Below are 27,702 nucleotides of genomic sequence, written 5' to 3' on the forward strand. Positions count from 1 at the left end.
CTTGCTCGCAACATACCCCTCACAATATACGGCTATGGCGACTGAAGTCTCACATATTGCGTGCTGTCTGACAAATCAGGAATGGGCATGGCATCGTCCATAAGTAGGGGGACAAACCTCTTTGTTGTTTGCTTGTGAGCATGCTCTCGGCAGCTTTAACAATGGCCTCAGCAGCAGTTCATCAGCCCGGCGGCCACTCGACTTCCTTTGAGCCACTACAGACTCAAGTGAAAAGCACCTCTGTACCGCAGCAAGAGAAGCACCATGTCCAGACTTCGCTGAACTACTACAAGGATCCTGGAGACGGAAGCTCTCCGGCGCCAAGCTACGTTGGCAAGCCCGAGACATATGAAAGACCAGCCCAACCATTGGACGTGACCATTCGTGATATTCGTGGCGAACGGGATAATTATACCCTCGACAAGAACGGATTCCAGATCTTCGTTCGGGAGAGCGTCGAGAAGGACTTCCTTGATGACGAGCAGATCAAAGCCCAGTACTACCCAGAGACTGAACAGTTGTTGAAGGATGCGTTCGTGTTGCCAGCTGCGTGCCCGCGGAGAATACTGACATCAGAGCAATAGGACCGGAGCCTCTCGTGTCTTTATCTTCGACCATACAATTCGCCGTGCCCCGAAGGACCAGAGAGGTCCGACCACAACTGTCAATCTTCGAGGACCTGTCAATCGTGTCCACATCGACCAGAGCTACAGCGCAGCTAAGGGCCGCGTGCCGCACCACCTACCTGAAGAAGCTGATAGACTACTGTCAACCCGATACCAGATCATCAACGTATGGCGACCGATCAAGAAGATTTTGAAAGATCCTCTCGCAGTCGCTGATGCTCATTCGGTTCCGGACTCGGACCTGGTTGGTGTTGGGCTCATCTACCCTGATAGACGAGGCGAGACCTACACGGTGCGGCCCAACCCGGAGCACAGGTGGTACTACCTGTACGGACAGACACCGGAGGAAGTAATGCTGATCAAGTGCTTTGACTCAAAGCTGGATGGAAGGGCGAGAAGAGTTCCTCATACTGCGTTTGTGAACCCGGACACGGTCAATGAGTATTCGCGCGAGAGTATCGAAGTGAGAGCTTTGGTTTTTCATGAGGATGAACCTGCAGAGTGAAGTTATGTTAGTCATCAGGACAGCCATGATATTGTTACCGTATATCGACCGACTCCGTTCACTGCATCTTTAATAATACTCAATGTTCAAATGATAATATGTGTCACGAAGTCTGATCTTGCATACATAATCCAATGGCATCTCGGATAAACGGATCAGGAACGCCAAGGCATGATTTGCCAAGGCCACGCCAACTGCAAATGACGCGGGCTCAGCCTCGTGGCGGTGCATCTCAATGAACCCCGCATGACGGAATCGCAGGGATATGACCGGCGCGTTCTGGCAGGGCTGTGTCCTCGAGTAGCGCTAGTATCCTGGTTCATGCGACTCAGCGGACAAAATCTGCGTCACATTCACTGGCGCTGCCTTGGCTCATCCTGACAAAGATCGTATATATCTTCCCCCTTTTGAAAAGGCAACAACTACCCGACCTACGAGTGCTCTTTCGCTTCAAATTACCCCTCCTCATCCCACTTTATACGAGCCTTTTACCTCCAGGACAGCGAATGTCATACGGTCCGCCTCAAGGCCAGCCTCCATACGGAGGTTATCCTCCGCGGGGTCCAGGCTATGGCCAGGGTTACCCTCAACAGGGTCCACCACAACATGGCGGCTACCCTCCACCCCAAGGAGGTTACGGTGGCCCTCCGCAACAGTTTGGAGGACCACCAGGAGGCTTTGGTGGACCTCCAGGTCAATACCCTCCACCTCCTCAACACGCCGGCTACGGTCCTCCCCAAGGTGGCTTCCCGCCGCAGCAGCAACAATGGGGTCCTCCACCAGCCATGCCCTCACCAGGATACGACCCGAGAGCGCAAGCACAAGGTGATGCTTCACGCGATGCTGATGCCCTACGAGCCGCGATGAAAGGATTCGGTACAGACGAGAACGCGCTCATTCGAATCCTCGCGAAACCAGATCCTCTACAAATGGCGCTGCTGAAGAATACATACAACCAACGTCATCGCCGCGACCTAGAAAAAGATATCAGATCAGAAACCTCAAAATACTTCCGTGAGGGATTGGTGGCGCTTGTTCAAGGACCGCTGATGCATGACGTACATTCTGTGCACGAAGCGATTAAGGGCTTGGGAACGAAAGAATCCGTCCTCAACGATGTGCTGCTCGGCCGGTCGAATGCGGATATGCGCGCAATCAAGCAAGCGTATCAAGAGACATACAGACGCGCCCTCGAGACAGATGTCAAGGGCGATTTATCGATGAAGACCGAGAGATTGTTCAGCATGGTCATGGCAGCTACAAGAAGTGAAGAGTCGGCGCCTGTGATCCCGCACGAACTCGAGCGTGATGTTACTGAGCTTCATCGGGCAATGGACGCTCGTGTTGGCACCGATCAGGTCACGGTCTGCAGTATCCTATCGCAGCGCAGTGACGGCCAAATTCGCGCGCTGGCCCATCACTGGCAGCAGAAGTACCACAACGGTCTTGAGAAAGTGATTGAATCAGAGTTCTCTGGACACATGAAGGATGCTTTGCTCCTCATGGTACGTCGCGCCTGCGACCGCATCATGTCCGATGCGGTGCAATTGGAAGATGCCATGGCCGGGTTCGGGACGAAAGATGTTCTCCTCGTCCAACGCGTGGTGCGCGTGCACTGGGATCGAGCGCACTTGGACCAGGTCAAACGCGCTTATGCTCATCGGTACAAGAAGGACCTAATCCAGAGGGTCAAGGGCGAGATTCATACTGACAAGTACTATGAGGCATTGATGGTTGCTTGTTTGTCATGAGGTCCACTTTGATGGTCAACCCACGAGGTTTTTGATTTCTCGGAGGGGGGTGTCACAAATTCTTTCTCTTGTTAGAAGTGATTGCCTCGCGGCAGGTGTGGTGGCTTGGGGACCATAGTAGTAATGGCGGCAGACCGACTTCTTCATGAGACGTCCAATGCAATAGGATACCTCTTCATCATTACATTAACTTCACAATTCAGTTGTTGACTTCTCAATCTCGTGCTAAACATCACTGTGTGGTCTGGGAAGATGCAACCACGTTAAATACCGCGCACCAGCCTTCGCATTTTGAGCGTGAGGTTGTAGTGCCCAGCTTCTTCAAGCCATATGTCTGCACTGGGCTGCGAGATTTTAGCCGTTCACGACTTGGACGTACATTTATGAGTCAACATCAAATAGGTTCCGCGAACTCGGAACCGTGGGAGGAGATGAAGTTGGGACTACGATCAATTCCGGTGGTCCGGGTGAATTCGGGAGAGGCTAAGGGGCGGTCCCCGGGTCCCAGACTAAGCTTACTTAGGTGGTGTACTTCGGGCATTCGGTTAGGGTTCGGCCAACGTGGAGAGCCGCAAGAAGACAGTTTGTCCAGCAAAGCATCAGGAAGCGCATGGTTATGGTGAGCTGTAAGCGTTGAAGTGTAGAGCTACTCCGTACATAGGTATCGAGCTCCAAATACGCCAGAAAAGAGCCGGATGGGAATAACTGTTTTGCCGAGTTCCAAGTGTGATTGTGATTCCCCACGATTTACTGGCCTCCCACGCCGGAAAGTTGACCGGGACCCTACGATGGAACGATGGTCGCCCATTTCGAGTTACTCGCAGTGACTGACGGAAGCCCAGAACCTCCACATGCGTCAGAATGAATGTCTCTCCCCACCGGAAGCAATCAACTGACCATTCTCGTGCCAAAGTCGATGCTCCTCTCGTCCTGTTCCTGGACGAATGATGCAAATTCCCATGGGTCTCCAGTAGTCTTCACCCCCGGCCCTTGCCCGCAGCTTTGCCCAAGTGTCCACTCAAATCGTACCTCGGCGGAAAGGCAGCCAGAAAATCTTCCATATGCCATTTGCCAACGCGTGCCAGTGCCTCGACCACTCGACTCACCCACCTTCACCTTCTCTCGGATTGGAACGGCTTGGTATGATTGTCCTTACTAGATCCTCGCTTCTCAAAAAGAGTGACCTCACCCATCTACTGCTGCGGTGCTCTCTGTTTGGAAAACTCTCTCCTCTCTGATCATCTCTCTCCGCTCTGCTGATTGTCAAGCAACCGGCGTTGATCTTGGCCAGAGCATCATTTCCTTGTTTCCGGCTTGTATAATATATGATTTTCTTTTGGAAAACGATTCCCACATATTCATCTACACGACTAGAACGTGAGGACGGCAGCGCATCCCGACGGGCTCTCGTACGATTAAGCCAGTCTTGAGCCTTTTCGAGCCCACCCACAGCAAGCACCGGAGCCTATACTTAGCCTCGAACGAGCACACTCAAGCCGAGCTCCCTACGGGTAGAAGTCTCAATACAATGTCCGCCAAAAGTGTAAAAGGCGAGGGCGGCAAGAAGCCAGCCTCCGCGGCCGTCAACTTGATCGCTGGAGGCGGTGCCGGCATGATGGAAGCCCTCGCGTGTCATTGGCTCGACACTATCAAAGTGCGAATGCAACTGTCAAGAAGAGGACGGGCACCAGGGACGAAATCGCGTGGTTTCATTGCTACAGGAAGAGATATTGTGAAGCGGGAAACCGTGTTTGGTCTATATAAGGGACTAGGAGCTGTGCTAACGGGCATCGTTCCTAAGATGGCTATCCGGTTTACTTCGTACGAGTGGTACAAGCAGTTACTGGCGAATAAGGACGGGGTCGTCACGTCCCAGGCGACATTTCTAGGTACGTTTTCGGTTCGGCTCCAGGTCGGAATTTTTTGCTGATATGTGCCAGCTGGTTTGTGCGCCGGCGTGACCGAGGCCGTTGCAGTCGTCACTCCCATGGAGGTGGTAAAGATTCGGCTTCAAGCTCAATATCACAGTCTCTCCGACCCTCTCGACGTCCCCAAATACCGAAGCGCGCCGCACGCGCTGCTCAGCGTGGTGCGGGAAGAGGGGATTGGCGCGTTGTATCGCGGTGTATCGCTGACCGCTTTGCGACAAGGGACGAACCAGGCCGTCAACTTCACAGCGTATACGGAGTTCAAGGAGTTGCTGCAGAAATGGCAGCCGGAATACCAGGGGAAGAATTTGCCGAGTTACCAGACGACTCTGATCGGCCTGATATCTGGCGCCATGGGTCCTTTCTCGAACGCCCCAATAGATACGATAAAGACCCGGCTTCAGAAGACTCCAGCTGAGCCTGGACAGACTGCTATCTCGAGGATTGTGCTGATTACGAAGGACATGTTCAAGCAGGAGGGTCCGAGGGCGTTTTATAAGGGTATCACGCCGAGAGTGATGAGAGTGGCGCCTGGCCAGGCAGTAACGTTCACGGTGTATGAGTTCTTGAAGAAGCACATCGAGGATAGCAATTGGCTAAACCTGGGGACTGGGAAGTATGAAGAGTGATCTTGACAAGGGGGGGTGTTGAGGAGGAGAGGAGTATGGTCACGTGATGGGTACATGTCTTGGCATTTTCTGGAGCGAGGACTTAAAAGTACTACGGTCTCAAGGGTAAAATCGTGTAATGAAACTCGCTTAACCGGGGTGCTAAACAGCTGCCGCTTGAATCGTAGAAGCAGCAGTCGGACCTCGCATTGATTAGGAGGCTATCCTGCTATATAAATGTCCTAAACCTCGCCTTGAGTAGGAGATCCGCCTATCTGATAAACTGTCCTCGCTACTATTTGTCGTCGAATAGCACCTCAGCGCTAAATTACACGATTCACTATATGGGATCGTAGTATACAATGGTATATAGCGTTCTAAGCTCCTCCTGTTATACGTACGGAGCACTAGTACGGTCTTAAAAGTAGATCGTGTACTTTGGCGCTAAGGTACTATTCGACGATAAAGATCAGCGAGGCCAGTTTATCGCATAGGCGGGTCTCCTGTTCAAGGCGAGGTTTAGGACATTCATATCGCAGGAGGGCCTCCCAGTGAATGCGAGGTCTAACTGTTGCTTCGACGGTTTACTACGGTCTCATAGGCAAATCCTGTAGTTTAGCGTTAGGGTGCCATTCGACGACAAACAGTAGAGAGGACAATTTATGTGGCAGGATGGCCTCCTGTTCAATGCGAGGTCCGACTGCTGCTTCAACGGCCTACAAGCGAAAGCCTGGAAACTCACATTTGATCGTGGGTTTTGGAAGTGTTCTGCTTCGGGGAGTTGAAGGTCGCTTCAAGAAAGTGAGGATAGAAGATTCCAGCAAACAAGCTGTGGTGTATCGCGGATGGTTGTGGAGGAAGAGAGCTGGGCAAGGAGAGCTGGGCAAGGAGAGCTGGGCAAGGAGAGCTGGGCAAGGGTCGCCTTGTGTGAGTGGTGGCCATCCTGGTGATATGCTTCGGAGCTTCGACAGAGAGCTGGGGCCAGAACGCAGAGATGCTCTGGGTAGCGAACAGTGTTGCAGACCAGGAAGTGCTGCTATCGGGCTTGGTAGCATTGGATTGAGACGAGGTAGTGGCCGGCTTGGGACTGATGTGCTTCGATGAGGTGCAGGTAAAGGCTTCACACGATAGAGATACAGTGCAAACAGACGGTGAGAGGACGCGAACAGTGCTGAACAGGAGGAAGAGGTGCACTTACAGAATTCTTCTGTGGTCCGAAGAAAGAGAGAAAGGAAGAAAGATGAGAGAACAGAATTGTATTTGAGACTTGAGCGCAGCGCAGTCTGGGGCCACGTTTTCTTCACTTCACATTTTCGCTCATGCTCTTCCCTCGCCAGGCTATACTAATTCATGAGAGCACTCGTTCAGTAATGATATTACAGCTCTCACATCAATTCAATTGCATTTCTGTGTTCTTGCCACAGTACCAATCGACGATATCTTACCTTCTCGAGTAATCTTTGAGTGCTCGGAATCAGATATACTGTGAGTACGCAGCACCAAGACGAAACCTTCAAGAGTGGCTTCAATTGCATCTGCGACTGTGGGTGGAGTGTTCAAGCAAACAGCCCGACATCCAAGGGTTTCGTCGTCGGCGCTATATTGTGACAGTCTGTGGCAAGACAGAGGACTCGAGCATGTCCTACTTTCGTGTCAGCCAGTCCAATATTGCAAGAACAATCTCCCAGGTATGCCATCCCTCTGAAGTCCATAACTGGAATCGCCTCATATATATCTCTTTTTGCAGAGACAGCTTTTCGCGTGGTAAATACTTTTGCATGCTCGCTGTCGATCCTTGCAGGATACCATGGAGGAAATGTTTGGTCAAAAGCTTGCCCAGATGATGGCTATCGTCCATCGTGCACAAAGAACCTACCATTCCTCAACAGAACCACTTCAGTCAAAGGCGGGGGAGACGGTGCAAGATGCTTGGGTGGTACCAAACAGCGAGAGAGACTATGAAGACCAGCGACAACAGGTTGATTATGGTTGAAGCAAAATCTACAGACACTCTTGACAATGTTCCAGTGCTTTCTCCTTCGTGTGAAGTTGTGAAGTCAGGTTTGGGTGTGGCAGTGCAAGGCCAGGGAAGGGCTTGTGTACTTCCTTCTGTGGTGGCCGCCAGTTCAAAATCTGAAAATCTGAAAATCTGAGAATCTGAAAAAGTTCTATTGACCCCATGTGTAGATTTAATCCGCCGGAACTGTTCGTTAACCAGGCTGCAGACCCCGCGCTGTGCCCGCTATTCGTCGAGTCGTAATCAGCCTCGTTGTGACGGCATTCCACCTAAGTTACAACGCTTCATTGCATGTACCCTCTCGGCCGATATTCTATTGGCATTGAGATTTGAAGACAGCATAATGAGCTATCGCGTATAAATAGCCCTTGTTGCCCGCTACTCCTTATCTCGCAGCAGATCCATCGAACATTTCCCTCGAGTCCTCTACCAGCTACGACACCCAAATCAATTGAAGCCAGACTCGGTCTTCACAAACACCAATAGTTGCCAGACCACCAGTACTTCCTTTTACTAGGCATACACCTTTCACAATGCAGTCCGGAATAACAGGTATTCTTTGCACCCTCACTAAGGCCATTATCTCGACCCATGGCTGACACTACCCCTTGAAAGCATCCGCCGAACTCCACGATGCCTTCACAACCTTTACCTCCGACACATCTGCATTCTGCCTTCCAGTCTCAATAACCTCCGAATCCCTCACTCCTTTGTCCTCTATCCCCTTCCCATCCGGTTCTTCAACACTCTCCTCGTCCGTCTCCGGTCTCGACAGCCTCCTCACACCTACAACACCATTGTACCTCCTTCTCCGCCGCGCACCGACCATCCAGGCCCAGTCGGAACTGGTGGCGGTGACATATATCCCTTCTCGCGCACCTGTCCGGCAGAAGACGCTGTTTGCATCGACACGCGCAACGCTGGTCAGGGAACTTGGCAGTGAGAAGTTCAGTGAGACGGTGTTCCTGACGGAGAGGGAGGAGGTGCTTGAGCCGGCGCAGTGGGACGAGCGTGCCGGCGGCTGGGCCTCTGCAGGAGCAGGACAGGGACAGCAGGATCCGGGATTACTGAGTACTGAGGAGAGGGAGTTACAAGCCGTCAAGCGCGCCGAGGAGGAGGAACGACATGGCACGCGCGGACGGGATTTGATGGGCGAGGCCGGCAGTGGTGGGGTCATCGGCGCCAGGGACGGGACGGGCGCGGCAAGGAGCGGTGTTGTGATGAAGATTGACGACGACGCCAGGGCGGCGTTGGGCGATGTGGCGGCTGGCGCGAGTGGACTGGTGGTGCAGATGGGCATTGAAGTGTCTAGTGAGACGCTGACACTTTTGGGCAGGCAGGAGGGTGTGAGCGTGGGCGATGTGGCCGGCATGATTCCGGGGCACAGGCCGAGTTATACATTTTACAGCGTGGGCAGTGGCGTGGTGTTCATCTATGTGTGTCCCGGGTCGAGTAAGGTCAAGGAACGCATGGTCTATGCGAGTTCAAGGCGCGGGCTGCTGCATATCGCCGAGGGGGAAGGGGTGAAGGTTCTCAAGAGGTTGGAGGCCGGCGACCCCGACGAGGTGAGTGCGCGGCTGGAGGAGGAGGTGCGCGATTTGGTCAGGGAGAGTGCTGGAGGAGACGCGGCAGAGGGTGAGGAGAGCGCGCCCGGGTCCGGGACTGCGACGCCTAGTAGAGGTGGGTTTGCCAGGCCCAAGAGGCCGGGCAAGCGATAGGGGTAGGCAGCAAAGTCTACCTCAAAAGGAAGGGATGTGATGACTTGAATGAGTTGCGTGAAGGCTGGGAGTGGCGCATGACAGCATGGAATTGAATTCATGTCCAGCATGACAAGTCTACTGAGAAAAGGCCGGGAGCCAGTCGGCATTGCATAGCGATGGAAAGAATGGGGAAGACCTGTGACGGCCTCAAGAAACAATGAAAAAGCAGTGCAAGCGGAATGAAGCAGTACTGAGCTTCTAACTCTGATATTGCTACCTAGCACACGTCGTCCTAGCCTTAGGGCCATGAACAATCCATGCAACTCCATTTCTTCATCGACAAACGGCTGCACAGCTCGTCTGTAGTTCGACTAAAAGCTGCCGCTGGATTTCGCCATACTGGACATGCGTTGCAAAATTGGTGAGCAGACTCTTTCCACTCTTCGTTTACCACAAATCAACCGCGCGATTATGAGGCAAGAACTGGCTTCATTCACACGCTTTTCCATTTGACCACTTTGGCCACCTGGCGTCATCAACAGAATGGAGTGCTTGTCGACCATGTCCATCTTTGGGCATTTCGGGTGGTATCTGTGTGTCTGGTAGACTTCAAGTTCGCACCTTGATTTCCGGTGTTATCTGGTTAGATCGCAGGCTGGTGCTTCGGATCAGGGCTGGATCCTCTCTGCGACATTTTCCTCGCTCTGCCTCTTGGATTATTTGCCCACATTGATTCGGAACCTCAGCCGCCTTCCACGGGAGATCAGCCTCTCACATGCGACTTCACTGACGTCTGTTGCCGTGACCGGCACGCGTTACTCGTGGGAGGAAAGTCGAACGGCGCACCGGCTCAATCCTGACTTCCCTGGTGCGCGACAGCTGTCATCCTCTTCGTCTCTTATCAGGATCGTCTACTCAGATGCAGCCTGGTCTCAATATTGCTGGTTCCTGAAATTCTTCTTCTGGTAGAACAAATCCGTCCGCGACGAACCCAGATTGATGATCTTCGGACACCCGTCGCGGTCTTTTTCCAGTCTTGTGCATTCAAAGCAGTAAAAGGCGTCACTGATGCCCTCGCCGCCGCAGACGATGCATTTGTTTTGATAGTTACCGAACGAGCACTCGTCGCAAATGCGCGCTAGAGTTGTCGGTCGAACGTAGGAATCGCAAACCGGACACTTGCCGTCGCACTTGTCGCAGAGCCGGCCGATAGAGATGCCTGGTGCTTTTCGGCACATGACGAGATCGGGGTGGTGGCGAGACATTTTGAGATAGAAGGACTGTAGTATGCGTTGTCTAGATTTTCTGAGATATCGGAGTGCGTTGAATTGGTGAAGGAGGAAGATTGAGGCTGTCGAGAAGAGATACTTTGTGATCCCGACGGACCGTGTAGAAAAGAATGGAATGAGCAGGTCAGCCTTGCGAGAGAATTTCTAAGCCTTGCGCCTCCTCCGCAAAACGAGGAAAAGCACGTGCTCCGGCCCAGTTTGCGGAGCTTTTCTTCACCCGATTCGAGGCTGAAGATGGACATCGTGTACACATAGCATTATCATTCCAGGATATGTCGTCCGAGTCTGTGATCTAGGAATTGTGTTATTACTTATCCATACTGGCGACAGCACCGTGGAAAGATGATCTCCTCTGCTGTCGCAATCCCGGACGAACCTCAGTCCCAAACCGAATCTCCAGAGCAAACCACGTCTCGCAAGCGTCGTCAGTCATCTGTATCCTCCGAATCAAGTAAACGACCTCGGCTGGATGCGCCAGCCTCGAACGGTGCCGCAGACTCACCGTCTTCTGCTTCGCGCACCCATTCTCCGCCCACAACTCGTAATGGCGCAGAGGCTATGTCCCCTCCAGGCCAGCCAGACACGAGTCGGAGGAAATCCTCGTTGAACGTTGAGCAGGATAAGTCGCGCAATCGTCGCCTATTTGGTGCCCTACTGGGCACCCTGTCGCAGTCGTCACGCCCTTCTAAATCAGCCGCCGGCTCAAATGCTGCGTTTGTACGCAATTCGAGGAGGGAGGAGATTGAGAACCGACAACGAGAACGATTGAAAAGGGAAAATGAAGAGTTGGTAGATAACGCCCGAAGAAAGAAGGAGGAACTGGATCGTGTCAGACAAGGTGAACAACGACGATGGGAAGAGGAGGGTATGAAAATCAGGCACAGAAACATGAGGGCAACTGCACGCTTTCTAAAGACCAAAGCGGAGCCACCGTTGGTAAGTCTATCAGACAAGACATGGAGTATAATCTTAAGCTGACTTGGCGACACAGTACTATAAGCCTTGGGAAGTTCGAGAACAAGAGGAAGAGACCATCAAGCGCCAAATCGATGAAGCAGAAGAGACGATCCGTCGCGAGATAGCCGAATCCGAGGTGAAGCGCAGACCCGGCCTGAACTCTCCAGAATGCAAGCACGACCGCGATATGGATGCTGAAAATGACCAAACGCGGCAAACAGACTATGCCAATGGAACATCAAATGAAGACAAGCCATCGACTTCAACGGGCAATGAGCCCAAATCTTCCGAGCGAGAGGACGAGTCCACGACGGTGCAAACTGGTGTGAGCTCAGACGCGGAGAGAGTTCCTGAACGGAAAGCCAAAGATGAGACGCAAAGGCCAGTCAGTAAGGATGACGATCACGGCGGTGAAGAGCTTGAACTTGGGCAAGAAGACGATGTCATCTACTAGTTGCACTCTCGGGCGGAACCTGTGATAGAACAGTTTTTTCTGGGATACATCATGTTATGAAGGCTCAGCGCTCGGGCCATCGTCTTCGGAGCAAGAGAATGCAGCGACACGCCAACTCTGTCCTGTTTGGCATTCATTTACAGATTGTGCTTGGTGCTCGTCAGTTGCGCTGTCAAGCCTGTATGACGAAGACGATACGCCTTATCCCGGCTGCGGTACAGGGCTCTTTCTGATGCCGGCGGCAAGTACATTACTTGCGCCTTGTGCAGGATCATCCGCTTTGAGCGGGCGCTGGAGCTTTTGGATAACGGTTTGCTGGAATCAAGAACTAATCGCTTCAGAGGACGTGATCGTCAGCCCCGAAACGCGGAGAAAGAGTTTGGATCATGATAATACCACTCGCCCATATCAAGACATTCAAGTCGTTAGTCAGAGCATGAAGAGAACCCTATCGGTTGACATCTCCAGGCCTCTGGGCACAGGAGAAGGGCGTCTTCATGGAAGGCTGGATGGAATGAGCGATCGGAACCGTTATCTCCGACTCTTTATTTTGCAACCAGATGTGGTGGCATAACCATTGAATTTGCATGCGTTGGCTAGACTGAGGCGGCCTAGCCTTCCTGAGACTTCTAGCAGGGCATATGCAAGCAACACGGAGAAAATCCTTCGCTCGCAAACAATCGATTAATTGAGGGGCGCAGCCTCGTCGTACTTCGTATCGCATGCTAGACCAATACTGGATTAGTGTATTTTGTCTTATGTAATCAGCTCACCTCGTCATTATGCGGTCTTTCGATTTCATTGTTTCTTTTTCTCTCCATCAACATTTAGCATGCTCACATGAAATCACATTATTTTTGCGATTGCTGTATTTCTATCTTTTAGTCTTCCACTGCGTCGTAGCCTGCAGCCTTCTCCTCTTCTTTTCCTTTGATCTTCAAATCTGATGAATGCTTCTTTTTTACAAAAGCTTGGCAAAAACAGTCAACCGGACAAATCTACTAGGGAGCCTCTGCTATATCACGATCTGGACTACGAAATGGAAACCGTTATCCGACAGAAATCCGAAGAATCGGGGCCCACGTCGATCAACGTCCTCACCTTGAACTGCTGGGGGCTCAAATATCTCTCCAAACACCGGACAGAAAGACTATCCGAAATAGGAAACCGTATTGCCAGTCATTCTCCTCAACTCGATATTGTTGGCCTGCAAGAATGCTGGACATTTGGCGACTATCTAGCAATCCGAGATCGGACGAGATCTATACTGCCGTATGCAAAATTCTATCACTCCGGCATCTTTGGTGGAGGTTTGGCTGTTTTCAGTCGCTGGCCGATCAGCGACTCGTCTATGTTCCGGTATTCGCTAAATGGTCGTCCTACCGCGTTCTTCAGAGGGGACTGGTTTGTTGGAAAGGGTGTAGCATGTGCTCAAATACAAATGTCAGATGGACAAATGATTGAGGTCTTCAATACACATTTACATGCACCTTATGATCGGGAGCCAAACGACAGCTACATCTGTCATCGGACAGCTCAAGCATGGGAGATGGCGAAACTCATGCGTGCAGCTTCAGACCGAGGCAGTCTCGTTCTTGGGCTCGGCGACTTCAACATGGTACCGTTGAGTTTTGCCCATGTCCTGATTGAAAGTCGAGGTGGCGTCAAGGATGTATGGCGAGTGGTCAAGCCGGGAAGCAGCATTGGCAAAAGCCACCACCTGCCAGAGGTTGAGCGCAGGAAGCGTGTGAAAGAGCATCCTGTCTCGGACGTGGCTAGCATTCTTCGAGACCATGGTCACACGTGTGACTCCATCTTCAACACGTGGCGTTGGAGCAAGGAAGATCAAAAACGACTGGAGAGGGGGCACGACAAACATATTGCAGCCACCGATCCAGATCCCAATTCATATCGTCTGGACTACATTTTCTTCAATGGCGTCGGCAATGGGTGGAAAGTCGCCGATGTGAAGGTGGTTCTCACTGAACGGCATCCGAAGCTGCTGTGTTCGTTGAGTGATCACTTTGCTGTGTATGCCAACATAGAAAGGTCGCAGACCAGCCCACCGACTCCTGCTGGACTGGAAATTCACGGAGCACTGCATGATACGCAGACCGAAGATCCGAACCTTGAAATGGCCGATTTTGAAGACAAGGATTTTAAAGCCGCGATATCCCAACAACCTACGCACCAGTATGTTGGACAAGATTTCTACCATGATATTCTAGCCATGATACATAAGTACAATCTTCGGGAAAGAAAGCAGCGACGATATCGGTGTTTGCATTTTGTTGGATCTGCATTGGTCTCGATTGGGTGCTTTGTTGCGGTCTGGTGGTCGCCACGGAACTTCGTCTCTTTCCTATTGATCCTCCTGAGCAGTCTGGGATTGATGGCCGGGACCGTGGATGGGCTCATTGGATTTCTCTTTGTGGGATCTGAGTTAAGAGCGCTTGCCGAATTTGAGTGGGAAGTGCGAAACGCATTGCAGCTTGCAGGCGGTCCAGTACAGGATGACCGAGCACTGAAAGACTGGTACGACTAGAGAGTAAGTCTGACTACTGTCGACGATGCAAAACGACGCATGCGATCACCTTGGACTGCCGCAAGTCAAAACGCGACGCGAGCGATGGCTTGCGTGACAAGCGCCACACTGGTCGGGCGCTTACTGGCCACGACCTGATCCTGGCATCCTGGCCTATTGAATGAATTATCCAGATGCATCAAATACAACCAAGACGGGAAGCCAGAAAGATGAAGGATACAATTGCGTCCCAAAAAATACAAATCAAGAAGTGTTGTGGTGGCTGACAAAGGAGGAGGTGTTGTTGTTGTTTCGAGATGTGATCATCCAGCGAGCTGAGCTGGCGTTGGCTCAAAAGGCGAACTTTCACCCAACCTCAACCAACTCAACATTTCCATTTATCATTCCACCACAACACCTTCTCCTGGTCCAATTTGTTTTGGAAATCGGTCGCATAGGTGTTATTTACCTATCAGCAATTTCTTGAAATTCTGCGACAGCTCGATCGCAAGGTACGTAAACATTTTTTCCGTTCTCATCACACCCATTGCTCTGCCACTTCTACGTTGTTGCCTGCCTATCGCCCTCCACACTCCCTTTTCTATCAATTTCGCGAAACCTGTGTTGTCGCGAGCATATAACCCATCACTCTTGTCCATATCACCTCTATCCGACGCCCCTACGTGAAGTTGTGGCCATATCTCACTCCTACTGACCGCGTCGCCGTTTCCCCGCCTCGTCCGTGTCAACGACTGTTTGCCCAACTCCAAGTATAAAAGCTGACAAATTCAAGCGTTTAGTCGTCGTCTCCCTGTTCTTCGTACCCTACGAAGCACGTACGTTCCATAACCAAATTCAACGAGTCAACAATGGCCCAAACACGCGGCGCTACTGGGAATGCGAAGCCTCGAGTCTTCGCACCCATCTCCACCGAACCAGTGCGCAAGCGCAAGACCACTGGCACGACTACCAAGAAGAGCACGGCTGGCGCTGGTGTCACCAAGAAGCGCGCTCCAGCAACAAGTCACAAGAGGAAGTCCAATCTCAAGGACAAGGTCGAGGGCGCAGTCGACAAGGCCGTTGGCACGGTCGAACGAAAGCCCGGCAAGAAGGCGGCCGGCACGAAGAAGATGAAAGGCACCGATGGGAAGAACAGCAGGACCGCTAAGGTCAAGGCCATCTAGGAGTGATGCGACGACAGTCCTCGAAGGGAGTTCCCCATCAGGAGTGTACTGTACTTGGACCGAACCTTCTCCCGAGATCAGGTCGTGCAACAGATGCCTTTGGTGTCAAAGCCTCGGTCTGTTTGATACGGTACAGTACTCCGTACATTCAATTCAGATGAATGGCTAGGCGCAAGTGGTTAGTGTTCAACGTTGATAGTCTGCCAATGAAAGTGATGTTCAGAATCCTCGTTCATGGCTGGTTTTGTTGTGATATCGGGACGACTTCGACACGTCCTACGCTCCCGGGTCTATGCCGCGACGCCTCTGTAGAACGCGCTGAGGCGAGTTAAGACTCATAGCGCCATACGGGTCATGAGCCTGACGAATCCTTAAATGGAAAAGAAGATGCTGCTGGAAATCAAGCCTTCAATACTGATCATTGTCTACTTGCAAAGCATGCTTTGGCCCATGCCTTTCGAGCTATTCTATTCCCGAGGATCTCTTCCTTTTCCCTTTTTCCCGTAGGGAGGCAAGCCAGACAGATTCATCACTGGTTATTCCCAGTTCCCGTCCATAACCTGTACGCCCTCACGCCATGTCTGTTTGATGCGCTTAATAGTGATATACAATTTGGTCGTCACTTTCACGTCCATTTCGTGTGTTTGGTTCTGCATCCGCTCAAGCTTGCAAGTCGACTCACTCAACCAAGATGATCTAGTCGTCGAGACTATCCCCTCTGTCCCGTCGATATCCACCTGCCTTTCCCTGCCCACCTAGCCCTGGAATGTGATGGTGGTAGGTTTTTGTATGTTGACTCTGCACGTCAAAGTCCAAAGGCTGGGTGAAGGAGCCGGGCACAGTTCGAATGGGTCGCTGTGGACTGGCGTTCTTGTTAGGTGAATGATATCGTGCTGGACGAGGAACAGAAGGGGCAGCGCTGAATGCATTTTCTTGTCCGTACGAGAAGTCGCGACGGCTCTGGCGCTTGTCGGGGCTGGACTGGCGAGATTGGGGACCCTGAGGTGAAGTGTAACTGTAGTTGCTGTTCATGTCGCTCGCGCTGCGCTCTGTCGCCGTATAATCGGTACCGTAGAACTGAGCGTCAGAGTCCTTGTTGAGGCCGCCGACCCGTGCAGGCTTCTCGTGTCGATAATTCCGGACGTCGTTGTCATGACCTCCTTCCCAGCTTGCCTCGTTGATTTGGCGGAGCTTCCGTTCTTTGGCCGTCTCTTTGGTGGCTTTATTCTTCTTGGACGGCTTCTCCTTGAGGATGGGTGCTTCAGAGGATAGGTCCGTCATGGTCTCAGTCATTGCGTCGGTATTAGTGGCAGTGTCCTTGTCCGAATAGCCGTCTCCAACAACGCTTCCACCACCGAGGATCGTGCTCTTTGTGGCGTTACTGAGGGTGGTGCCATTGGGACCTTTGCGTCGCAGGACAGTGGATTTGTACTCTTCCCAGTCGCCCTTGCGCCATTTAAAGCCGCCATTCTTGGCCCAAAAGAAGAACCAGATTGCACCGAGGACGAACGAAACTCCAATGATGGCAAACAATGCCTGGAGGCCTTTCATGTTGATGTCTTCTGGATCCACTGAGCCTTGCCCTGGGTTGAATTTGTCTGTTGACTTTGCGTCTCTTGCTGTAAGGACTTTGAAGCTCTCCATAGGAGAGAGGATAGGGTTGGAGTCATCGTTCCGCGGAATGAAAGGATTGTCAATCACATTGCGTCTGTTCAAAGAGGTTCTTGCCAATTCCTCAGGAGACCGAGCATCGAGTTCGAGGGAGGAATACTTGAGGTCATCGAAGTCGAGGTACTTGTTCAAAGAGGAGACTGGTGCCATGGAGGCAAAGAGGAGCACAATGCTCCTTAGTCTGGTGCTTCGATCAATCCGAGTGAATTGCTCAGTGCACGGATGGGATTGAGAAGTGTAAGGACACAATATGGTCGTAGCGTGGTTGGCTCGAGCTTCTTTGCTGCACAGGGAGGTTTTGACAATTGTCAGAGGACTGAGCAGATTTGAGTAGAAGAAAGACTCACGTTTGACAGCAGGCAGAAATTTCGCAGAGTGGTTGTGTTGGCTGGTCACTTTGTTGGAGGCTGGCAGAGATGGTGGCTGGGCTTCAATTCACAATTCACTGCGCCGATGAGACACCAAAGAAATCGAAGTGGTATGACGTCAATTTATTTACCACGATTCCAAATCAAGTCTAGTCAAATCACCCCGACAACCACCAATCAGCAATCATCTTCTGAATCTCAATTGACTGATACCTCGTAATATGAACGAGAGACACGAGATGGTGAGTCCTTTCCAAAAGACCCTGCCACGCATGCGTTCAACAGGCGTCCTTGTCTGTGCCGTTCACCTAGGTGCCGTTCACGGTTCGAGGATCACAGGGCTGAAACACCAGCTCTTCACAGAGTCTTGCTTCGTTGTCAGACGTTGGAGGCATCAATTCAGACAGACCTGGACTGCAAGGGTTTCACGCGTTCGAGTACCTGTGTCATGACAGCTTTTGGCTTCCACCATCCTTCCACCTTCCCAAAGAGAAGGTGTTCAGAGAAAAAGCATTGCATCCTTGTGAGTGATATAAGATCCTCTCGTGCCCGAGACATCCTCATTCGACATGATTGGATATGAGCCATCGAGCTCGTCATGACTTACATCGAATTCCCCTGTCCCACATACCGATCGGACACGAGCATCACATCCAAATCTGGAGATCGCCGGCGCTATTCAAATTGTTGCAGATCTGACGAGGTCCGTGGAGCCTCGTCCTGAGGGTTATGAATGTCACTCACGGTTATATATTCGTTGCCCTCCAGCTGCCCCGTGTCATCAAGCACAGACTCGCACAAGGTCGTCATTAGTCATGATGAAGAGTTTCCAACTATCGAGGATCCAAAACATCAAGTCCTACGAGTCTGGCCATCGCCCGCGGCTTCCCAATGAACGTCATGACTCGAATGAATCAGATCTGTTCAAACGACATCTATATAATTAGGAGAACCGCATCAATGACAATCATCATAAGCCAAAATTCGTCGACAAAACATCCCGGCCGAAAGTCAATATGTCTGGCTCCCAACTTTTCTGGACGCTCTTGGCGCTTTGCGGTAAGTTACCTCTATGCCGATTCATCTCGTCTCGTGCCTAACCGCCGCAGCCTCTCTTTCATACGCTCAGGACGCCGGCGGTGACGGGGGCTCTGGCAACGATAGTGGCGGCGATGGACCTCCTGCGTATTATCACAGAGTCGTTGTTGCCCACGCCGTGCTTGCCAGCGTATCCTGGGTCGTCTTCTTCCCTCTGGGAGCCGTGCTGATGCGCATGATGTCCGGCCCGAACACCATCTGGCTCCATGCTGCCGTTCAAGGATTCTCGACCATTGTTTTCACTGCAGCGATGGGGATGGGCATATGGATGGCTCGAGTCACAGACAGCTTGAACACCTACCACCCGATCATTGGACTGGTCATATTCAGTGTCATCTGGCTCCAGATAATTATGGCTTTTGTTAACCACTTTGTCTTGTTCCAGAAACATCAACGCCGTACGACTCTGGCCGCTGCACATATGTGGCTCGGCCGAATCCTGATAACGTTGGGTATGGTCAATGGTGGACTGGGTCTGAAGCTTTCTTCGAATGCCGGAAGCGGAGACTACATTGCATATGGGGTTTTCAGCGGAGTCATTTGGTTGGCATATGTTTGTGTGATAACCTACTTCGAGATCAGAGCACCTCGCGAGGGTCCAGGACATCCGGGTGTATTGGAGAAGCGGCGAGTGCTGAATGGTAGCGACGATTCTGAGAACGGTCAAGGTTCATATGAGTCACACGAAGGTCGTTATACCACAAGAGCTTAGCTTGCCTAGTGACCTCGGGGGGCAATTGAATGAGATAGATAATTCAGCTGTTGCATTACGAACAATCGCTAACTAAGCCGCAGAAAACTAGCAATATAGGATTGATGATCTCAGATATCGTTGTGGAACGTCGGAGGTTTCTGCCAAGCACTGTTCCTCCATTGAATGCCTTTGAACCGAAGCACAACCATTGGAACCAGGAAAGCAACATGAATCAAGGCAAAAGTCAGCCATGCGTACTGATACTCGACCTTTTCCCCAAATGGGATACTTTTAAACAGAAGTGTCAGTATCTTGGTTGTCAAGAAAGTCGGGAAAATAGGGTTACCCACGCGTAGAAAGAGATCGTCATGGAGAAGATGTTGCGAAAGACGTTCAGAATGCTGGATATCTCTGAACTCTGGGGTTTATAACACTGCACCGATGTCAGTGTTAATCCTTCGCAAATGGGATGTTGTCACATACATCCGTGCAGTAAGTGTACGTGACTGTGGTTGCAATCTGCAGGCCGAAGTTTGCAATGCCCATGCCAAATGCCGCGCCCACCCAGGAGACGGTCTTGTAGTGCGACAAACAAACGCCATCGATGATGATTCCGATCGGACACAGGACAGCCAGCACGACCATGTTGATGCGTGGTTCTGGCTCCCGCCGACCCCCGTGGCTTTTGGCGTATCGGTATACCATCCAATCTGTGAGCCATCCTGCGCTCATTTCGCCGAGTAGACAGCCTATGAGAAGCGGTATGCTAAGGAGCATCCCAGTCTGCGCGACATTGAAGTGGTATAATGAGTGGAATAGACTCGATCCAGTTGCAGCGAACATGACCGATCCGAACCCAAAGGCTGTCATATAGTAAAGACCTGGAATCACAATGGAGAGGTACTTCAACATGTAGAACGGCCTGAGAAAGTCTCCGAAATGCAGCTTGCGGTTCTGCAAGCCCGAATGCCTGAAGAGAAGCCGATCCATCATGGATTGCTCACGTCGGCCGGTAACGGACCGACGTGAATAGAGCGTTTCTGGTAGGCAAATGAGGGTGAGTACCAATGTACCAAGCTGGATGTAGCCCTACAAAGTCCATTAGAAGATGTCATAGCCACCACCACGTCGGACTTACTGGAATTAGGAAACACCATCTCCAACCCAGTTTCTGGGCTATAAACCCGCCGAACAAGGAGGCGGCGTGAGGTCCGTTGGTGAGAAAAAAAGTGAAGATGCCCATATAAAAGCCACGCTCGTGCAGGAAATATAGGTCGCATATAGTTGCTGCCCCGATAGCGGTCGGACTCCCAGCGCCAATGCCATTAAACACACGGGTCGCAATGATCCCTGGCCATGTGGTACAATATCCTGCAGCGATATTGGTCACGGCCGCCAGAAGATTGCCACAAATGTAGACTGGCCTTCGACCATAAACGTTGGCAAGTGGCACTGTGAGTAAAGGTCCTATGCCTGCAAAAACAATATACACTGTAAGCTCGTAAGAAGCTTGGACGACAGTGATGTCGAACTCCTTGCTGAGCGGCACGAAGGCTGGGTTGACAATTGCACCAGCCATTGGTCCGAGGAAAGCCAACCAACTGACTTGCAAGAGGACGAACAACTTGAGCAATGGTGACCAGTTCTATACTTGATCAGCATACGAGTAACAAGGCCGTGCTCCAGCAGGCTTCGCAACCGCAGTACATACCAGTGGATCGTCCTTGCGCTCGGTCGGTTGCGGTACAAGGGGGAGACCATGCTTGTCGAGCTTGAGTGTTGATGTACCGTCTTCTCTCTCGAGTTCACGAGCTTCTTCAACCTTGTCCGCGGCATCTCGAGCAGCCCTCTTGTCTTGCTCCATGTGCACAACCTCAGCCTTGCTCTGTGTAGCGTCCATAGTGTTTCGTATGAATTCAATAGAATGAGAGTTCCAGGTCAACAGAAAGCAAGGCTTCTTGCACAAGTGAGGAGGTCGGCAAATGTCTAGCAGGAAGCCATTGATGTCTCCTCCGCAGCCATGAAGCGCCGCGGTCCAGCAGAACGCGGAGCACAACTAAGCAGAACTGTAGCACCTGCCTAGAGAAGTAATGAGAATGAAGATCTGCACAGTCGGTAGTTGCAAGTAGATGGCTATATTGGGGTATAGCGTGGAGAATCGGGGTATGCATCGTACAGTACATCCTCTTCTGCGGTTCGCAGCCGCGGCTGACGAGCTCGGCACTTGCTGTGGAAAGGCAGACTCTGCTCAGTCATTGAGGGGAGCAGCACGGGGAAGAAGAGCGACATTTTTGCTTGTGGTGGGCGGGAGGACTTACCGCGGTAATTGTAACCATAACTCAGCTGCTTCACGCACAAAGAGTCCATTTTGTAATCCGTAGAGTAAATATCACGGAAAACCAACTGTGTCCACGGCATTGAGAGCATTCCCTGAGCGAGAGACTGCTTTTCCAGCATACCCAGGGGACTTCAAGCCGAGAAAGAAGACCACCTTCGAACAGAGGCCGCGGGCCAGATTCGCCGGACTTCTCGTTAAAAGTGATTATGAGTTGCGAATGATACTTGGTGACGCGCCTACCAAGGTCTTCTAGGAATATTTCGAAACAAATTGGTATGTTCTTTCCTGCATGTGAGCCAAAGACTTGAGTCGTCTGACGCTCGAGTATCTGATGCAGCAATCACCTGAAAATGCCTGCATCCATCTACCACCCTGCTTTGAGTGTCGCCATAATTGGAGGCGGCATTGGTGGGCTCTGCACGGCTCTCTCCCTTAGCCACCATTGTGGGAGTGCACTCGATATAGACATCTATGAGCAAGCACCGCAATACAAAGAAATCGGCGCCGGAGTCGGCATCGGTGTCAATGCTGCCAAGTTGCTCCATAAGATAGGCCTCGGTGACACTGTATCAAAGATTGCAGGCAGGAGGAGCGGCATTTGGATCACCTTTCGCAAATTTGACGACGGTACTGATGTCGTGACAGTACCATCTGTAGATACAGACCAAGTCAAGCAATTGCCGGTGCACAGAGCAGAATTTCTCGATTTGCTGGTCGACACCGTAAAGGAGAGGAACGCGGCCAGACTCCATACCAACAAGCGATGTCGGAAACTTACGGTATGCCAGTCAAAGACATCAGATGTGGCGAGCTGATATGATGTACAGGAGGAGGGAGACCAGGTTCTGATCGAATTTGAGGATGGAACAAAGGCGAAGGCAAATCTGGTCATTGGTTGTGACGGCATACATTCTGCTGTCAGGGCGCAATTTACCAGGGATAATCCCGAGTATAGTGGAAGAATCGCATATCGCGGATTGGTGCCCATATCAGAAATCGAGGACTGGTGGGGGTTCGAGACGTATTCGGTAACATGGTTGGGAAAGAACAGGCATTTCCTTTGCTTTCCGATCTCGCAGAACAAGACACTGAACATTGTTGCCTTTGTCGCCGAGGACGAAGAGAATCTGGGCGATCTAAGGGAAAGCTGGACAGCGGTCGGTAAGAGAGAGGACGTGTTTGAGGCTTTCGAAGGATTTGAAGAAAAAGTCCAGAGGATCATTCGGCTCATGCCAGAGCAACCATCAAAATGGCTGATAAATGATCGAAAACCGCTGGATCAGTGGGTATATCTGGGAGGCAAGGTTGTGCTGCTTGGAGACGCCGCTCACGCCATGACGCCTCATCAAGGTCAGTCCTTGCATATTTTGGTGTTTATTGTGCTGACAAGCAATCAAGGCGCTGGTGCTGGCCAGGCGATTGAGGACGGGTATATTTTAGGCCGCGCGCTGCAGGACTACTTCAGAGCTTCACCTTCTTCAAGAGAACACGGCCTCGAGCCTTGGATGGCTCTGTACCAAGGTGTGCGGCTCCCACGAGCCCAGAAAGTTCAGCGAACATCCCGAGACGCTGTCGAGGTTTATCAAGCTCAGGCGGATATCATGAAGGATCTACCTTTTGACCAATGTGTGCCGGAAATCCATAAGCGTGTCATTAACCGAATGCGATGGGTTTGGACCGATGATATTGATGCCGAGTACGAGGATACGCTGAAGGAGCTGAAGGAGCCGGGGGCAGTCTAGGTGGTCTGTATGTGCGCCTGACACTGTTAGTCCGGGTCATGTTCTGGGCGTTGGTCCACCAGACGGGCCAGACGGCTCAAGTGCGAAAAAGTTTAGCTACCGCGGACCTTTGAGACTCCATGGCAACATCAATCTTTAGTCCATGATGGTCCTGGCTTCTCACCTTCGGTATCAGCCAAAGTCTTTCTTTTCCTCCCTCATGGTAGCAAATATATATCAGTGGACGTCAACACAAATCGTCGACTCTGAAATGCCTCGAGAAGACATTTCCCCCTCTCGTCCCGTTGCACCTTTGCACTGAAGACATCCTCCCCGTCCTGCCAACCATGGGTTCTTCCACGCTATATCCCCTTCAATTCACCTTACAAATAACTTTCCCCATCGTCTTGTTGGACTCCAGCAATTTATGTGCCTCCTTAATCTCCTCCATCTGGTACACCTTATGGATAGGCACCTTGAACTCGCCCTTCACAAACCTCGGCAGGGCATGTTCAACCAGCATATCTCTCAATTTCCCCTGATATATCTCGTCTCTGCTCCTCAACGTGCTCCCTTCGATGCGTAACCTCTTCCTCAGGATCCTACTAACATCGACATCTCCCTTGACTACCGCCCCACCCATAGTGCCCAGGTTGACAATATGCCCATCCCTTGCCGCCGCATCGAGATTCTGACTGAAATACCCTGCCCCAATGAAATCTACAATCAAATCCACCCCCTTGCCGTCAGTGTACTTCAACAACGCCTCCGCCCAGTTGCCTTCCTTGTAACTAAAGCCCTCGGTTGCGCCGAGACTCTTACAGAAGTCAATCTTCTCCTGTGTGCTGGCCGTGACATACACCGCGCTCGCACCGTCCGCTTTCGCAAGCTGTATGCCCGCAATACTGACGCTGCTGGCGCCAGCATGCCACAACACGCTCATACCCGGCTTGAACTCGCCGACCAAATAAAGCGCTTGTGTGGCGGTGATCCACGTCTCCGGGATACCCGCGGCTTCTTCCCAGCTGAGTTCCTTAGGTTTGTGTATAAGCATGTGCGTGCTGACAGCGATATACTCTGCGTATGCGCCACCGTAGGCGAGCCCGAAGACCTCGTCGCCGACATTGAACCCGGCTTCGGGCTCAGAGCCGAAAGACTCGATCACCCCGGAGAATTCGACGCCCATGATCGGTCCGGCCTGTGGAGGCAATGGATAAAGACCTTCGCGCTGTAGGAGGTCCATACGATTCAAGCCGAAATATCTGACTTTGACGAGCGCCTGGCTGCCCTTGGGGACAGGCTTAGGTATTTCACTGTTGATGTACATGGAATCGATGGGGCCTTTGCCGCCTTTGATATCGACCGCACGCATGGTAGGCATGCTTGCTGTTGCTTGTTGTCTTTTGGAGGGTGTTTGCGTCTGTCTCGTGGTCGAGAAGCTGTGAAGTCTCGTTGATCGTTTCAATCTGGTAAAATCTAGTCCGGATGGTGCTGGTGACCGAGAGTAGGAGAATGTGTTCGGGGATCCGTGTCGGGCAAATAGCCGAAAGCTCTGATTCCGAGTGATTTCTAATGTGGTTTGTTGGATGCCGGAGAATGTTCCCTCCGCTCCAACTCCAGCTCCAGCTTGGGCGATTAATCTACCTACGGCCGTTATGTACACTATTGATACTGAGGGAAGTTGACAAGTGTTTGTTCAAGATTACTGACTGTTGTTCTGTTATTCTGTGTATTAGAACTTGCGAGAACTCCATTTCGGTTTTCGGCTCATCTCATGTGGTGATGACGCAACAACCACTAAATCTCACCAGCAACAGCAATTCGTATCATACCCGTACACATAATTGACTAAGCAGCTCCATCTCTGAGACCACTGCCACGTTACAAAGAGACATTACCAGGCCAGAACAATCTCTGTAGTCCGGCGGACATGAACACCTGCGCCCCTTGAACATGGAACGATGTTCATCCCGCACTTCAAGTTTCGCCGCAACTGACTCTGCCTGCTTCCGCTACCTGCAAGTGTGCATTTCAATCCGTGCCATACTGCTTGATCAACTCAATCAACTTCTGCGACTCCGTCACAAAGTTCAGCGCCGACGCCGAAGTAACCTGGTACCGGACCCTGTATGAAGTCAGTTCACAATCTTGTATCCCTCCCAAGGGGTTACCTACCGTTGCTGCTCCTGGAAATTGTCTAGTTTGGCTTTGCACTTCCAATTCCATGTCCTGCAATTTGCATCCGAAAAGATCTCTGTCAACGCTTTCTCGTCAACTTCTTTGATCTCCATCAGTTCATCCGCGCTCTTTCCCATCATCTGTCTACCAGTCTCATCGAAGCAGCTTACCCACAGTTGACCGGTATGGTCGCTAATGTTGACGGACATGATGTAGCGGTACTCGGGTCGGTCGTGGGTCTTGTCACATCGTTCGCAGCGCCACTGACCAGGATCGATCTCGACAACTTTCTTGTTGCAGCCTTCGGATAGACACGAAGGATAGCAGAAATTGTCTTGCTTGATGTACTGTGTCGATGCTTTGACAGCGAAGAAGTCTGGGGTCTCGGACATTCCGAGTTGCTCTTCCTTGACCTGTGAAATGGTCTTGAAGGGGTCACTTCGGCCACCACCAGCAGAGACAGTGCCCTGGACATTGGCGTGTGTGGTGAAGTTACCAGATCTGCCTTGTTCTTCAAACCAACCCTTCAGTTTGTGTGCCTCGGGCATGTCAGGATTGGCCGTGACCGAGCCAGAACTCAGCAGACTTAGACTTCGTCCTCCAAAGTCCGACACTTTGACGCCTTTGAATGCAACGACTGATTCAGGTGGGATGTCGAAAGATGATGCCACCTTACCCCATACTGTCAGACGCACAGAGTAACCCGTGTCGTCCACAAGGGTGAGCTCTCGCTTATCATAGGGTTTGCTGGTTGTCTTTGAGGTGATCTGCGAGGTCTCTCCGACATCCTTCAAAACACCAATAACGTCGATTGTGGTATCCTTCTCCACAGATTGAAGATCTGCAATGCCGGTGAAGTTGTAGCGAACTTGAGGCACATCGTCTTGTTCTTCAGCCTTTTCCACGGTCGAATCTTTCTCGAAGTGCAATTCATAGTCATTGGGCAGATTTGAGAACTGTTTCTTTGCAAATGTTACCCGGCAAGGGCTGGAGATGTAGTAAACACTCCCTTCTTGGAACAAGTCATACAGCTGGTCACATTGATCGTTGAAACCAGTAGCACGAATTTCGCCACTCTCGTCCAGCAGATTGACGCTGAACAGTTTTCCTTCGCCGTTGCGGTTGTGCCATGTCTTGATGTCCGACTTGCTTGTGCACCGAGCTTTGATTGTCCACTTGTTTGAGTATGGGGAGATGGCTTCGATGGGGTAGATGTTCGCATGGGCCATCGAGGAGGATGGTCTGGTATGGCTCGGCATGGGTCTGCCCTGTTTCTGCGATTCTTGTTTGACACCATAAAAGCCATTGCTTGAGATGGCATTAGGGGCGGGCTTCTCTTCGTCTTCGACTTTTAATTCCAAGGCTTTGGGGTCGCCCAATTTCTCGTGTTCGCCGAACTCTTCGAGGACTTTTATCTCCGTGACAATGAGGATACTAGAAGCGTTCATTAGAGATGGAGTCACGATAGGGCCTGCAACACTTACCGCTTTGCCTTGACCTTGTTTGCGGAATAAGCGAGGAGTTGAACGAGCACCCCCCTCCGCAAGATCTTCTCTTCAACAAGGTGGTTCAGGTGTACAGCCAACATTGACTGAATGTAGTTTCTCGTATCACTCAGTATCACTCTGTTGCGCTCGACGCCTCCGGTCGTGGCGGCAATGGGCTTGATCTGAACGCATTGCATAACAGGTTGCTGGACACGGTTGGGGTTGTCTTCGGAAATGTCTCGCAAAGAGCCGGCATCAATGCGCTGCAGCGCAGCAGCAGGGTTGGAACTCATGATTGCCAGTGTGGTCGAGGATCAGACAATCGCTTCGTGATGTTGAGAATTGTTGAAGTGCCTGTGGCAATGTGTAAACTGCCTGAGAACCCCACCACGACGCGTTCTGTGAAAACACGCGTCTGGGCGTAAAGTGCTGCCTTAGCGCCATCGCCGCTTTGCATGAAATCTAACAATGCTGACGTAAGCGCTCCCAAATCATAGACCTCGACCCAGGCGGAGATCAATTCGACTGAACACATTCTCATAGAACGATAGACTTACCGTGTTAGTCGACCCATTCTACGAGTAGAATAAAAGAAGAATGATAT

General features: G+C 51.5%; 14 protein-coding genes across 15 annotated transcripts; 9 read left to right on the forward strand and 5 right to left on the reverse strand.

The window, feature by feature from the left end:
* Positions 1-116: 116 nt before the first annotated feature.
* PV05_11183 (uncharacterized protein) lies at positions 117-1,230 on the forward strand. The gene is made up of 2 exons (XM_013454640.1): positions 117-532; positions 585-1,230. Exons 1-2 carry the CDS (start codon positions 141-143, stop codon positions 1,129-1,131), a joined length of 939 nt encoding a protein of 312 aa, XP_013310094.1. The 5' UTR covers positions 117-140; the 3' UTR covers positions 1,132-1,230.
* A 151-nt stretch (positions 1,231-1,381) lies between these two features.
* On the forward strand, positions 1,382-3,084 carry PV05_11184 (uncharacterized protein). The gene has a single exon (XM_013454641.1). It carries the CDS (start codon positions 1,638-1,640, stop codon positions 2,880-2,882), a length of 1,245 nt encoding a protein of 414 aa, XP_013310095.1. The 5' UTR covers positions 1,382-1,637; the 3' UTR covers positions 2,883-3,084.
* Positions 3,085-3,899: 815 nt separating this feature from the next.
* Positions 3,900-5,671, forward strand: PV05_11185 (uncharacterized protein). Its single transcript, XM_013454642.1, has 2 exons — positions 3,900-4,771; positions 4,823-5,671. The coding sequence occupies exons 1-2, from the start codon at positions 4,411-4,413 to the stop codon at positions 5,437-5,439; spliced, it is 978 nt and encodes a 325-aa protein (XP_013310096.1). The 5' UTR covers positions 3,900-4,410; the 3' UTR covers positions 5,440-5,671.
* Positions 5,672-7,708: 2,037 nt separating this feature from the next.
* Positions 7,709-9,463, forward strand: PV05_11186 (uncharacterized protein). The gene is made up of 2 exons (XM_013454643.1): positions 7,709-7,987; positions 8,051-9,463. Exons 1-2 carry the CDS (start codon positions 7,969-7,971, stop codon positions 9,151-9,153), a joined length of 1,122 nt encoding a protein of 373 aa, XP_013310097.1. The 5' UTR covers positions 7,709-7,968; the 3' UTR covers positions 9,154-9,463.
* Positions 9,368-10,517, reverse strand: PV05_11187 (PHD finger-like domain-containing protein 5B). Its single transcript, XM_013454644.1, has one exon. It carries the CDS (start codon positions 10,398-10,400, stop codon positions 10,068-10,070), a length of 333 nt encoding a protein of 110 aa, XP_013310098.1. The 5' UTR covers positions 10,401-10,517; the 3' UTR covers positions 9,368-10,067.
* Positions 10,518-10,673: 156 nt separating this feature from the next.
* On the forward strand, positions 10,674-12,538 carry PV05_11188 (uncharacterized protein). The gene is made up of 2 exons (XM_013454645.1): positions 10,674-11,360; positions 11,416-12,538. Exons 1-2 carry the CDS (start codon positions 10,767-10,769, stop codon positions 11,833-11,835), a joined length of 1,014 nt encoding a protein of 337 aa, XP_013310099.1. The 5' UTR covers positions 10,674-10,766; the 3' UTR covers positions 11,836-12,538.
* Positions 12,539-12,781: 243 nt separating this feature from the next.
* PV05_11189 (uncharacterized protein) lies at positions 12,782-14,380 on the forward strand (the record flags this gene model as incomplete). The annotated part of the gene is made up of 1 exon (XM_013454646.1): positions 12,782-14,380. The coding sequence occupies one exon, from the start codon at positions 12,782-12,784 to the stop codon at positions 14,378-14,380; it is 1,599 nt and encodes a 532-aa protein (XP_013310100.1).
* Positions 14,381-15,228: 848 nt separating this feature from the next.
* Positions 15,229-15,543, forward strand: PV05_11190 (uncharacterized protein; the record flags this gene model as incomplete). Its single annotated transcript, XM_013454647.1, has 1 exon — positions 15,229-15,543. One exon carries the CDS (start codon positions 15,229-15,231, stop codon positions 15,541-15,543), a length of 315 nt encoding a protein of 104 aa, XP_013310101.1.
* Positions 15,544-15,943: 400 nt separating this feature from the next.
* Positions 15,944-17,632, reverse strand: PV05_11191 (uncharacterized protein). Its single transcript, XM_013454648.1, has one exon. The coding sequence runs from the start codon at positions 17,362-17,364 to the stop codon at positions 16,240-16,242; it is 1,125 nt and encodes a 374-aa protein (XP_013310102.1). The 5' UTR covers positions 17,365-17,632; the 3' UTR covers positions 15,944-16,239.
* Positions 17,633-18,401: 769 nt separating this feature from the next.
* On the forward strand, positions 18,402-19,392 carry PV05_11192 (uncharacterized protein; the record flags this gene model as incomplete). The annotated part of the gene is made up of 2 exons (XM_013454649.1): positions 18,402-18,641; positions 18,692-19,392. The coding sequence occupies exons 1-2, from the start codon at positions 18,599-18,601 to the stop codon at positions 19,390-19,392; spliced, it is 744 nt and encodes a 247-aa protein (XP_013310103.1). The 5' UTR covers positions 18,402-18,598.
* Positions 19,393-19,446: 54 nt separating this feature from the next.
* PV05_11193 lies at positions 19,447-22,163 on the reverse strand. Of its 2 annotated transcripts, XM_013454651.1 has the most exons (6): positions 21,693-22,163; positions 21,086-21,453; positions 20,513-21,019; positions 19,858-20,463; positions 19,725-19,807; positions 19,447-19,662 (listed from the first exon to the last, which is right to left on the reverse strand). In XM_013454651.1, exons 2-6 carry the CDS (start codon positions 21,272-21,274, stop codon positions 19,503-19,505), a joined length of 1,545 nt encoding a protein of 514 aa, XP_013310105.1. In that variant the 5' UTR covers positions 21,275-21,453; positions 21,693-22,163; the 3' UTR covers positions 19,447-19,502. The 2 variants fall into 2 exon arrangements, with proteins under 2 accessions (XP_013310105.1, XP_013310104.1); XM_013454650.1 differs by having other exon boundaries at positions 19,725-20,463.
* On the forward strand, positions 22,063-23,454 carry PV05_11194 (uncharacterized protein; the record flags this gene model as incomplete). The annotated part of the gene is made up of 3 exons (XM_013454652.1): positions 22,063-22,491; positions 22,540-23,062; positions 23,111-23,454. The coding sequence occupies 3 exons, from the start codon at positions 22,063-22,065 to the stop codon at positions 23,452-23,454; spliced, it is 1,296 nt and encodes a 431-aa protein (XP_013310106.1).
* An 80-nt stretch (positions 23,455-23,534) lies between these two features.
* Positions 23,535-25,150, reverse strand: PV05_11195 (uncharacterized protein). Its single transcript, XM_013454653.1, has one exon. It carries the CDS (start codon positions 24,812-24,814, stop codon positions 23,807-23,809), a length of 1,008 nt encoding a protein of 335 aa, XP_013310107.1. The 5' UTR covers positions 24,815-25,150; the 3' UTR covers positions 23,535-23,806.
* On the reverse strand, positions 25,128-27,476 carry PV05_11196 (uncharacterized protein). Its single transcript, XM_013454654.1, has 3 exons — positions 27,096-27,476; positions 25,609-27,045; positions 25,128-25,558 (listed from the first exon to the last, which is right to left on the reverse strand). The coding sequence occupies exons 1-3, from the start codon at positions 27,389-27,391 to the stop codon at positions 25,465-25,467; spliced, it is 1,827 nt and encodes a 608-aa protein (XP_013310108.1). The 5' UTR covers positions 27,392-27,476; the 3' UTR covers positions 25,128-25,464.
* Between the last annotated feature and the right edge of the window lie 226 nt (positions 27,477-27,702).

This window comes from Exophiala xenobiotica (genome assembly GCF_000835505.1).
Source record: "Exophiala xenobiotica strain CBS 118157 unplaced genomic scaffold supercont1.7, whole genome shotgun sequence".
Taxonomy (NCBI): Eukaryota; Fungi; Ascomycota; class Eurotiomycetes; order Chaetothyriales; family Herpotrichiellaceae; genus Exophiala; species Exophiala xenobiotica.